At 38.3% G+C, this 12,312-nt stretch overlaps 1 protein-coding gene across 3 annotated transcripts; it reads right to left on the bottom strand.

Annotated features, from left to right (window-relative positions):
* Positions 1–1,561: 1,561 nt before the first annotated feature.
* LOC127367461 (dysbindin-A) lies at positions 1,562–10,349 on the bottom strand. 3 transcript variants are annotated; one of them, XM_051407341.1, is made up of 10 exons: positions 10,161–10,338; positions 9,245–9,298; positions 8,654–8,704; positions 8,452–8,512; positions 7,324–7,456; positions 6,116–6,248; positions 4,252–4,274; positions 3,875–4,021; positions 3,282–3,410; positions 1,562–2,673 (listed from the first exon to the last, which is right to left on the bottom strand). In XM_051407341.1, the coding sequence occupies exons 1-10, from the start codon at positions 10,163–10,165 to the stop codon at positions 2,405–2,407; spliced, it is 1,005 nt and encodes a 334-aa protein (XP_051263301.1). In that variant the 5' UTR covers positions 10,166–10,338; the 3' UTR covers positions 1,562–2,404. The 3 variants fall into 3 exon arrangements, with proteins under 3 accessions (XP_051263301.1, XP_051263300.1, XP_051263303.1); XM_051407340.1 differs by having other exon boundaries at positions 10,033–10,337; XM_051407343.1 differs by having other exon boundaries at positions 2,504–2,673; positions 3,200–3,410; positions 10,033–10,349.
* Positions 10,350–12,312: the final 1,963 nt, after the last annotated feature.

The following is a 12,312-nucleotide window of genomic DNA, read 5'->3' as shown; positions in this document are numbered from 1 at the left end:
ATATGGAGAAATATATATACGATTTATAATGATGGGAAGGTGGGGCTGGAGTGGCTTGGCGGAGGGAGGTTGTAGGCGGTGGCTCCCTGCTTGGCCCTGTGGCTGTGCGGCTCAGGTGGGGGCAGGGCTTTCTACCCTCAACAAAGGGAGACTGCTACTCCTCAATAGACAGACTCCTCAGCAGTCAGAGAGCGGTCCTAACAGGAAGAAATACAAGAACTGCACTGGGCAGGTGTTGTCCCCTGGGTCTGGGCACAACTCAATTTATTGTCTTCTTTAAAACTGAAACCATTTTCTTTTTTTTTAACGTATATTTGTGGGTAGGCTGATCCCGCTTTTCTCCCGCTGTAGCTTTTGGCCGTATTGCTGGGGGGCTGAGTGGTGAGGGGCCTCTTGCCTCCTCCTATTTGAAATATGATTAAATGTAAAGTATTAGAATGATTAATAATAATAATAATAATAATAATATATATTAAATATATAATATTAATTATGATGTTTATTTAATATTTAATTACCATAATGTGTATGTGTGTAAGTTAAATAAATAAGTGGAACAAATATTTCTTCCACTTAGACACCTATTTGGTTATTTATTTAATACACGATACAATTATTGACATTATAATTATTGTCTTATAATATATACTTTTTTCACTCTCCTTTTGCCCTTTAATTATGTTAGTCCTCTTCTCCATACCCCCACAGACACTTTCATGTTTTGTCTTGCTTTATGTTGCTTGTATGTGTATTCAGTTTAATGTCGCACAGTAATCACTTGTCACCAATGTATCATGTATGTCTCCAATAAATAAAATAAAAAAATCCTCTCACATCTACACACACAGGTTAAGAAAGCACATAAATGAATGCATTTTGCAATTATATGTTTTTAATTAATTACAAGCTTAAAACCAAGAGCACAACTTGTTTTTTTTTTTATTTAACAATAAATAAAAATATAGAAAATACATTAAAAAAAAAACCAAACCCCTCCTCTTCTTGGGCATAATAGCACACATATAAGGGATATTCACTGATATTATTCTGTTGGTTAACATTTTTCTGTAAAATGCATTCCAAGACAATTATTTTAAAAGATATTTTAGTGAATTAGCTGCAGAGTGCCTATTGTTTAAACTAGTATTTTTTAGCCCCATCAATTCTGGCAGCTTATAAATCCAGATAAACTTTTTTTTAAGGCTAGGGGACACATAGCCATGCATTGTCTCACTAGAGCTCACTGGAGGCTGGAAGAAATCACTGGAAGTCACGTGCCCCTGAAAAAGGGTGAGAGACCCACACAAGTTCATCATAGTTGATAATACTGCATTGCAATAAGGATACAGACGTTTCATAAAAGAGACAAGTGTATAACACAGATCTGTATGTATTTGTCACTGAGAACAGACTTCACTCTGCAAAAGCCTACACTCTGAGCCATGGGGACATACCACACCTCCCTCCCTCTGGGTACTAGGAGGATAGGCAACACAGAGTCCTGCATGGGCCTGCTGGAGTTTTGTGGAATTACAAATAAACCTCACAAGACACAGCTCAGTGATATACAGACATATTGATATTTTTATTGAATGGGTAAGGAACAGACTTGTTTATCTAATTGTCAGACTAAAACAGTTTAAATAAAACACAAAGCAGAAATGCTAAAGTATTAGTCGAGTGTCTTTTTGTCAGTAAATCCAATGAAAAGGCCCAAACCAATGTGTTTGTGAGTCTTAATACTGACTGTGAATTTTAAACAGGTATTCTACAGTTTACCTAAAAATTATCACAACTGAGAGTGAAATAACTATCGCCATGATAACTCTAAAGAATTGTAAAACCCTTACTCATAGTCTTAGAAACAGCTGTGCAGTGTTTTGGTCTCTGATAAGCCTTTAGATTTGTCACACAAACCAATGTTTTTGCATGTGAAAGCAGCTCAGCCCCTTGCATATTTGCAGAGCTGTTTTTGGTATAAATGTCTCATCATTGATGTTTTTAATAGTTTTGGGACACCAATTCAGCTTGAAGTATTGGATATAGCTTTGAATAAACTGACAAAACTTTCATTTTTGTTTTTCTTGGTATTTGATTACAAAAAGAAAATCATTGAATATCATCCACCTTATCATTTATAATGAAAGACTAATCAATTGCTGGGTATAGTGAAACAATGTATCCGTTAGTTTGCATTACTGACTCTGATCACATTTTCTCACAGCACAAGTATCCACACCTTATAAATTCAGGATTTGTCTTAAAGCATTGGTTTCAAATCATATCTGTTTTTGACATCAGACTTCAGTGGGAAGAGGCACTTTGATGTTGGCTGGAGATAGGAGCTGTGTCAAGTCACAGTAGTACCCAGTATTTAAGGAGTTTCAAGGGCCTGATTGTTGGGTTACCCAGAGGGCACGTCCCCACTAGGGTCACTCTCATCACAGCCCTGCACTGTGCCAACATCCTGTAGTCCAACCAATGACATGTCTGATTGAATGTCTTCCTCGTCTGACTGCACCAAAGGCTCATCACTCTCCTCACTGGCGACTTCCTCTACTTGCTCCCATACTGCATCCTGGTTGGACAGTTGGTTGATTGTGGGAGGGGTTTGGGTCACTTGGGTCATTTGGCTTCTCACAGATTCAGAGGAGCAGGACTCAAGGTCTGGACCTGTTAGAAAAGACAACTCTTATTTCACTGAGTAACTAAAGCTTAATTTGCTGTGGACTAGTATCTGTAGACCTAATTTGATTGAGGAGTTTCCCTGTCACATCTGATTTTTGAATAGAGCATTCACACAAGAGATAGATCAGGTCACGTTTTTTTGTCCCACCGCTGTACAATTCAGCAGGTGTTTTTCATTGCAGTAGTTGATCCTCCCATAATTTATGTCCCACCCGTAGAAAAGATTTGTATATTAAAAGTTACTGAGGAAAAAGCCAGTGACGAAATAGCACAAATTAGCCATAACAACTTCATAAGCCTGCAAAATGGTGATGGATGTGTATCCTTCAGGTTCTTGTGGTGTTTTTCTGCCAAAAAATGAATGATACAGTTTTACTGACCACTGCAGAGCAGGAATACCCAACAAGAGCTGCAGTTTTGGAGATGCTCTGACCCAGCCGTCTAGCAATAACAATTTGGCCCTTGTCAAAGGTGGTGCCATGGTAACCAGATAATGTGTGATTCACTTCACCTGTCAGCGGTCATAATGTTATGGCTGATCGCTGTATGTCTTGAATTTTCTTCAGGTTGTAGAGAAACTGAGTTGGAGTTACCAGAGGTCAGTGATGATCCAGTACTGATGTCATCACCAGTGGAGTTGAGGAAGTCATCCAAAGCCTCCTGGTCTGATATGTTAGTTACAGTCATCTCATCCAGGGCACACAGATCAGCTCCTGTTGGCTCTACAAACACACACTTAATTAACACAATTAATATTACATGCAATTTACGCATATATATTTAAATACTCAACCTACACTGAAGGAATCCTAATCGGAAGAAGCTGACTGCAATGATGACCATGGCAGTGAAGACAACAACAAGTCTTTTGTTATTGTTCTGATGTAGGAGACTCAAGTAGTTATTTTGATAAATACCTTTACACTATATTTACTTGCTTTGTCAAAGTAACTCTTCTCTAACACCTCTGACACAGGCCTGCTTTTCTCAAGTCGGGAGATTTATTTTTGAAAAGCTGCAGCATTTTGTGGATGAATGCAGATGCATTTTCAAACATTAGTGTGAAAATGGTGAGCATATCCCTGTAACTTTACCTTGCCATAAAAATCTGTATTTCTACTAATGATTTTATAGGCTAATAATTACAGTAAGTAAAACATTGTTGCTGTAAATAATAGTGACTTGCCTCTGTGCTGCAGATATCCGGTGGACAGGTATTGCTTCATGTCTTGGTTAAAGGCTTCTTCATACACTTTTTGTCGTTCTTTCAGTTTCTGCTGCATGCCCTGCTCCAGCTCTGCCAGCTTCTGAGCATGCTGAGAATTCAGTTCCACTACAAACAGAAGACACATCATTTTTAGAACATCCTCTAATATCCATAACAAGGATGGGGCAACATATTAATCCTATGATGATTTCCTAAATTTATTTTGAAGTCCTGGGGGGAGCCCGCATCTTTCCCGTCATTCCAAAATCCGAAGCTTGTCACCATGGCTTGTCCATTGTATCCCCACAAAAAAAGTTACACCAGATGTGTGGAAATATGACAGTACAGCAGCTCACCTTCCAGTACGTCCAACTCCCTCCTGTTACAAGATAAACATAAGACAAGTTCCCATGAAAACACAAACATCATCAGACAAATTAGCTTTATGTCAATCTATTACTCTGACTAAATGAACAGTATCAAGAAAACTGGGTCCAGTCAAATGGTCTTTTTCATGCTTTTTTAGTAGGAAGATTCCTAATGGAGTGAAAGGACACAAAACTATTTGAGTGATAGCCATGATAAGAGCTGTTCCAATTCTCTAAACACTAAGGAAAGGTTTCCTTTATTATCTCATTTAGCATAGGATACTCTGAACCATCATTTAGATATCAAAGGAAATAATGCCAACCCACAATTCCTTGCAGCAGCATTTAAAAAGCAGCCCACTTACGAATATGATCAATATTACCAAGAAAGGACACACGTTAACTTCTAAGTTACCAATGTTTTTATCTTATGTCATAACTTGTTAATATGCTTCTATATTTTGAACTTTGAACATATGATACATTGGCTGCAAATAATAAACCTATTATAGGTGAGCTACTTGTTATGAAATGTTATGTAATGTATAAAGATTATTATATTAAAATGATCCAAGTGAAGTTTATAAGTCAATGCATAACGTAGCATTAGCATTAGTTATTACTCATTTTGGGCTTTGTATTGCCAGCCTTTAGGAATATAATTGAAATATTTGAATTGTTCTTCACTCCCAGATGCTGAAACTTAAGAATGATCAGAGTCAGAATGAGTTTTCACATAATGGAATCTGCCTCGGTATATTGGTACATAACAATAAGCATAGGACAAGGAACAGTTTGTGCAGGACTGTGCCAAAGTTCACAGTATTAAGTATGAAGAATATTTGCAATGTGCAGTAGAAGATTATGAAATGTACAGTTGTAGATTTGTAGGCCTATTAAACACATAATAACTGATGTACATCACCTACATGAAATAACGCAGTAAGAGTGCAAAGTATCTAAAATGCGCTTTTTGTAGTCTTATCTTCAGATTGTTGTAGTTTCACTACAGCTGACACACATCATCAACATCCACCGTCGCATTATTACGTAGATAAAGTGTAGTTGGATTCTCTCAGTACCGCGGTTGTCTTTTCTTAATTCCTTTCTCTTTCACATCTTTCCTTGACGTCATGACGTTTTTCCCTCGAGGTCAAGGAAAAGTGTTTAGAAAGGACATTGGATCTACTTTTGACAATTCGACTGGACCCACTTATTGATGATGACATAACATCAAAGCGGAGAGGCTCCAAGTTGAATCTGGCATATTCATATTTGTATGCCTAATTGTGTCAATTGGAATTGGGAGAAATCCTCTCTTCACAAGCGTTCATGTCTCAAACTCAGTCTTCCTGCAGGTTTTGATGGGGGTTTGATTTTGCTTTCTAACCAGCATAAGATGCTGCAGTTCACTTAAGAGAGTTTTCTTGGTCTTCCAGATCTTTGAGTGAGGGTTGTGTGTGTGTGGCCAGAAAACAATTTTTAACGTGACATTTAGCTGACATACAGGAAACACAAGAAAGGACTTGTGGAAAATTGCAACAGCAAGAAAATGGTTAAGTATGGTGATTTTTCTGCTATTCAGTGAATTCAGGTGGTAATTGGGGAAACAAAATTACATACATGATTAGTACAGTTTTGTCTGAAGTTCCAAAGGCAGCTTTAGTCAGAAGTTCTGCCAAAAAATCTCTTTTAATAATCCTGCTGTCTACACTATTTCATTTCAAGTGCATAAAAAGAGATGTTCTCTTTGGTATACTACTATACCACACTATCTCACATTCAAAAATTATTGATTGAAAAGAGAAAAAAATCTGCCTCATAAGACACCTGTGAGTAAGTGATCTGATACCTCTTCTTTTTCTTATAGACTTCAAGTTCGTTGATATGATGTTGTTTGAATGTCTGTTGTTCACACTGACAACACAGAGTCTCCAGGTATACCAGTCTGCTCTCCATCTCCTCAAAGTCACCTTCCAAATGTGCTGGAGACAAATCACACACACACACACACACACACACACACACACAATACAGTTTTTTACAATCTGAAAACAGAATTTTGAGAAACTAATTTTGTTAAAAATTTGTTAAAAAGTAAAATTCAATTTCAAACCATAAGATTCCATTTCTGTGAATACAATTTCAAATGTGCCATAAAATACTCGGGTTGAACATTTCAAATTCAAATTGATAAACACATGCAGCAGAAGCTGAACACAAATACAACACAGTTGTCATTTTTTACACAGGACTCAAAACTGTTCATCCTACATTCATACACAATTATACAGTGATGCAGAGCATCTTTGACACTGCGGTAGAAGCCCAAACTTCCAACTTTCTGATTAGTGGATGACCCTCTCTGTATGATTCAACATCAACCAGTGATTCATAAAGGTTTGCCCTCCACCAGTATAGAATACTGAATAAAAAAGTTCTTATCTGCAACTTTGACTAACAATAAGCAGCTAAGTTACCTTGCTCGTAGCAAGACACAAAAACTTGAGCTGGAGCTGAGCTGATGCTGAAACATGGCAGTGGGGTGCCAGCCCAGGCTTGTGGGAGCTGACCAAACTGTGCAGACTGGTCTACTCATGAGGTTGGCAGCAATAGCCATTATGACAAAAAATAATGCATTATTTGAACATTAAAGCATGTAAACCTGTTAAAGTAGAACCCCCAAATATGAAAAGACAACCTTCTAAAGGAAAAGTATTTAATGTCAGGTATGAACTTCTTTCTCTAGTTCTTTATTTTCATGTGAACAACTGAGGGCACTACTAAGAGGGTTTTCCAGGAAAGACTGAAAGGGAAAGTCCGCAATATTATGCCCATATAAATTATATATCTCTCCTGCCGCTAATATCTAGCTGTTTGAAAAAAACAAAACACTTTTGATTTCCAACCAAAATATCTATAATTAAATGAAAATGACATCCAATAAAACTGCTACTATGAAAATGATGAAATAACATTTCATAATATTGAATTGAGTTTCAATTATTTCTTCAATAATCATTGAACTTTTATTGGACAGGAATGAAACAGACTCCATACCTATGTTAGCTGTGATGGCATCAAGTTCACTGATGAAGGCCGGCAAGCTCTGCAGCTGTTCTTGTAGTTGTGTCAAAGCTGTTCTTCTTCTCTCCCAGTGTGCTGAGAGCATCACTATGTCCCCATCTACTGCCTGACAGACACAGAGGGGCAGATTTAAGACAGCTGTAGTAAATATAGCAACAAAGCAATCACTATTAAGTCATTCGCTATTACATTTAAAGCATTATAACATAACGTATCCTGTCAGTGTTCAAGTTACTGACATTTGAAAACGCTTACTCCTCTGTGTGTGTGAAAGTCTGCTAAAAGATACAGACATTTTCTCATAAGTAGGGAAGAAAAAAGCAGTAACCACAGTCAGCTGATCAAGTGTTGCATATGACTGAAGCTTACTACACTGCTTTACAAAGCCAAACCACAGTAACTACAATTTTGGTCAAAATTAAGTTATGGCTGAAATAAGTTCTCTTCCTCTATCTTTGAGAAAAAAGTATGTAGAAGTTGCAATAACTACAATGTCCAACAATAAAATGCCTGAAAAATCTGTATCTTTCTCTAAACATTGGCTGCAGTTACTGTGGTCTGTGACAACTGTTTATGAATGAAACTTCAGCAGGCACATGCACACATTGACCTCAAAGGGGGCTTGAGCATGTGCACTTTGAAGGGCCTTGAATATTGTCTTTTGTGTATTTATGTTAGGCATGTGTATTTATGTTGTCTTTTCTGTGATGTTGCAAATTAAGCTGATGTGATGCCAAAACAATTTAAGACTGGATCTGACAATCTTGAATTTGGAAGTGATAAAGCTGTGTTTTTGTGCAGTAATCAGTGAGGCCCGACCAGAAACACTCTGCTACGGTGGAAAACCATGCTGTTGCTAGCTAGCTAACTAGCCCTTTGTCACTAAAAGTTAAAGATTTATGGATAGATATGATTATCTTATCGGCTGAAATTGGTTGGTTCATGCTTACGTAAGCATGCGTCACATTTTGGTATAACATTGTTAAATATGGGTGCAATATGTCAGGTTAAAATTTTCATTTGTTCTAGAATTTAATGGTATCTAAAGAAGTGGTGTTGTTGCAACTCTAACAGAGCAGAACAGAGAAATACTGATCTTACCTCTGCAGCCTGAGCACAGTCTTTGGTTCTTTTATGGAGCAGAAACCAACTCTCCTCATACCTACAGAAACAAATTTTACAACATAAACAAATCCTCTATACATCAAAGCTTTTTGTAAATTCAATGTGTGTGTGTGTGTGTGTGTGTGTGTGTGTGTGAGAGTGAGAGAGAGAGAGAGAGTATATGTGTGTGTAGAGAGACCTGCTGAGGATTTCCAGTCCAGCACTGAAATGAGGAAAGCTTTCTTCAAACCTGAACAATAAACAGGAGAATTGCAGAATGTTTCTGGGGGCAGTATCGAAGACATAATGACCAACAAGGTTATCAGGAATTAGTAAGAGATGCTTTGCTGAAGCAACGATGCAAATCATAATGTTAGTGAGAAATGTAAAAATGTTTTAGATTCATTATGCTCACATAAAAAGTCCACTAAAAGTGCAATTCAATGTGTGAAGTAATAATCAGTTTCAATAGGGCCACCATCACGGATGCTGCTCAGGCCCCTTATAACACTATGTACAGTTGACCAGCAGTAAATATAATTTAAATGCATGTTTCACAACAAGACTAGCTAGCTATCCAGCCATGTCACTGTTCCCAAGTAAATGTCAAGATTTTCAAATGAAAGGGCATGTGTAATTTACTATTAAATTCTGTGCTTTTGTGTACTGAAAGCTGTCGCTGGCTGATCAGGCTAATTATCATATTATGTTTCTACATTTCTAATGTCAGTATGCTGTAAATGGTTGCCCTCACAATCAACACACATACACACAACTGTTTTTTGCGCACCTGGGTCGCCGCCTGATTTTGGTGTCTCTTGATTTGTCTCCAAGGGTCTTAAAGCTTGGGGGGTGGAGAGAGAGAGAGAGAGAGAGAGAGAGAGAGAGAGAGAGAGAGATATTTCACACTTGCTTTGCCACTTAAGCCCCTCTGAATTGAATTCAACTGAAAATTGAGAGATTATGAAAGAGAGAGAGAGAGAGAGAGAGAGAGAGAGAGAGAGATTGACAACTAACGTATAAAAGTTGGCAGTTGTAGAACATAGCGGCTTTTGTACACAAAGCTAAAAGACTAACTTATATAACGTTAGCAACGGATTTTGAACAACCCTTTCAGCAACAGTACTATACACACACGGCAGCGAGGTCAGAGTGAGCAGGGAAATCAACGAAAAAACAGTGATCACATGATCGTCAGCTGAAAATAATAACCAGGAACAGCTACGACAGAGCAAGTTAGGAAGACTAAACAGAAACTCGAACGTAGTTAACACTGACAATACATAACGTTATAACTAACGTTAACTAACGTTATATTTAAATTTAGGGAGGGTAACAAGACGAGGTGCACCATAAATTGACGCTACAGCTATCCACAAAGACAACGTAAAGGAAGAAATATGTTTGTAACTTAGCTGGCATATCCACTATAGCTGATAATCACACCTCTACAACTGAAAGAAGGTTTACACGTAACGCTACATGGCATAACGCACACATCACAGGCTAGTTAATTATAGCTGAGGTATGAGGTTTGCCACAGCTAGCAGGGGTTGATACATCGGAAAGTAGACCAACCCCGTTGTGAAATCCTGCTGGACCATATGAAGTCTTTCTCTGAAGGTTTCAAACATGACTCTTTTCAATTTCAGCTTGCCAACAACACTGAAGTGTTAACAAGTCACTCTGGCCTATTTGCTCTGTACCGCATTCGTTGTGTTTTTAAAGTGTTTCTATTCGTCCTGAACCAAAGCCTCACAGGCAGCCCCCCTACTCGTCTTCGTCTATAGACCTCGGTGACTCCTACACAGCAGGCTCAGAGTTAATACAATGCGTTATAGAAGATTCAGGATGGGGTTACGTAAGCTGTAGCAAACAGGAAATGACTTTTACGCAACATGAGAAAGCCTGCATGAGAGGAAAAGTCTGCCTGAAAGACTTTCCTTAGGGCAAAAATCACATGTCACACCTTCTTTGGTTTTACTGGCAGGCTACAAACCGACGTTAAAGATGCATGCCGCCACCTACTGCACCGGAGCTCTACATAGCGTTTGATTTGTCCATTGTATAGCCTAACTCATAACTTTATAATAAAGTTAGATAATACATTTCATTTGAGTATTTTAATAAATCCATTCTAACCTGAGTTTGTTGGTGCCCTATACTCTTCCCCACTTCCACCACCCTGTCTCGGCTACTGTAGAAATGTGGCGGTTTAACACATCTCATTCTAAGTTAACAAAAGACAACAGTTCTCATTTTCAGGTGATTATACATTAATGTAAACATACCTATGAATATTATATTACATTTCTGGCAGTAGAGCCTCCTAAATGTTTGGTTAGCATTTTCAGGAGGGTATTTAGTTTGGTCAACACTTTGTGCAATGTGTGGAAATAGTCTCTGTTTAAATTAGGTAAATGCTCTTGGCAGATATACACAAAGTGATTTTATTGTAATTTTTTATTCAAATCATTCACATTTATACAGACTTTTGCAGTTAGCTTAGATGTCACTGCTCAAATAGAAAAGGCTATTCCTACCTATGTCTGTCACTCTTCCACTAATCCAAGTTCCATAGCCGTTGTTCGTCCACATGAAATGTCAGTATCTGCGTGGAGGAGCACACATATATTGGACATTTTTGGACTTTGGAGATTTGCAGCACAGCTAATACATCTAGAATAGTGGAGATACTCAGTAAAGTGGTACTCCACTCCATGTTTTTCAAATGAACTTCAAACCACTGAGTCCCTGGTGAAACCCAACACATTTAGCCAACAAATGCACTACAGTAGTAAATGTTAAAGAATAATGGCAGATGGTTATTTTTATGCACCCATAAAAGACATAAGGATTGTATGAAACACTGCTTGCTGTAATATGAGTGAGAATTAATTAGTTGTTCAATAAACTGGTAATCACAAGTCACTGTATCAAGAAGCCAGATCGTTCAATTGTTTGCAGTGACTTATTTGTCTATCGATACTTAGCAATATGTGCCTATCTAACCTGATAGCTAGCTCATTAATTAGTGATCAATGATAAGACAAGGGGTACTTTTAATAGCAGAAAGCATTACATGCTTAAAAAGGAGAGATGTGGTAACTTTTTCAAAATACCAACCAAGAGAAAATTGCTGATACGTAAAACACTAGTAAAAAGCATACCTTTGTTCAATTCAATTTTTATTTGTACAGCGCCAATTCATAACAGAAGTTATCTCCGGACAATTTCAAATGGTCAATTCAGGTCTAGACCGAACTCCTTATAGCATTATTTACTGAGACCCAACAGTACCACCATGAGCAAGCACTTGGCGATGGCGGCAAGGAAAAACTGCCTTTTAAGAGGTAGAAACCTCGGCAGGCCCCCGGCTCTAGGTGGGTGCTCGTCTGCCTTGACCAGTTGATGTGAGAGAGAGAGACAGACAGAAGGCAGAGTTAATGACAGAAGGACCACAGCCACCCCGTCATCATATCTCTCCTGTATTAGCTTCCCTGTAAAATTCAGAATACATTTAAAATCCTCCTCCTCACCTACAAAGCTCTTCATGGTCAGGCCCCTTCATATCTTAAAGAGCTCATAGTACCCTATTACCCCATCTAGAACACTGCGTTCTCTGAATGCTGGGCTACTTGTGGCCTAGGCCTAGACTATCAGGGGATTTCCCTGATGCACTGAGCTCCTCCCTTCCTTTCTCTCTCTTTCTGCACTCATTCATGTCCCATTAATGCATGTTACTAACTTCACTTCTTCCCCGGAGTTCTTGTGCTTTCTCGTCTCGCAGGTTCTTATGGATCCTGGTGGAGCCTCCTGCCATGGTCCTGCTTGACTCCCATTGCTAATATCACTGAT

Source organism: Dicentrarchus labrax, unplaced genomic scaffold (assembly GCF_905237075.1).
Source record: "Dicentrarchus labrax unplaced genomic scaffold, dlabrax2021, whole genome shotgun sequence".
In the NCBI taxonomy this organism is placed as follows: Eukaryota; Metazoa; Chordata; class Actinopteri; family Moronidae; genus Dicentrarchus; species Dicentrarchus labrax.
Note: the sequence above shows the minus strand (reverse complement) of the source record. Positions and strands in the feature narration are given on the sequence as shown.

Excerpts from the sequence above, each read along its gene's own strand:
- LOC127367461 (XM_051407340.1), bottom strand. The coding sequence starts at position 10,088 with ATGTTTGAAACCTTCAGAGAAAGACTTCATATGGTCCAGCAGGATTTC. Across the intron at positions 6,249-7,323 it reads TGCCATCACAGCTAACATAG|CACATTTGGAAGGTGACTTT; the intron begins GTATGGAGTCTG and ends ATTTGTCTCCAG. Across the intron at positions 3,411-3,874 it reads CGGATATCTGCAGCACAGAG|AGCCAACAGGAGCTGATCTG; the intron begins GCAAGTCACTAT and ends GTGTGTTTGTAG.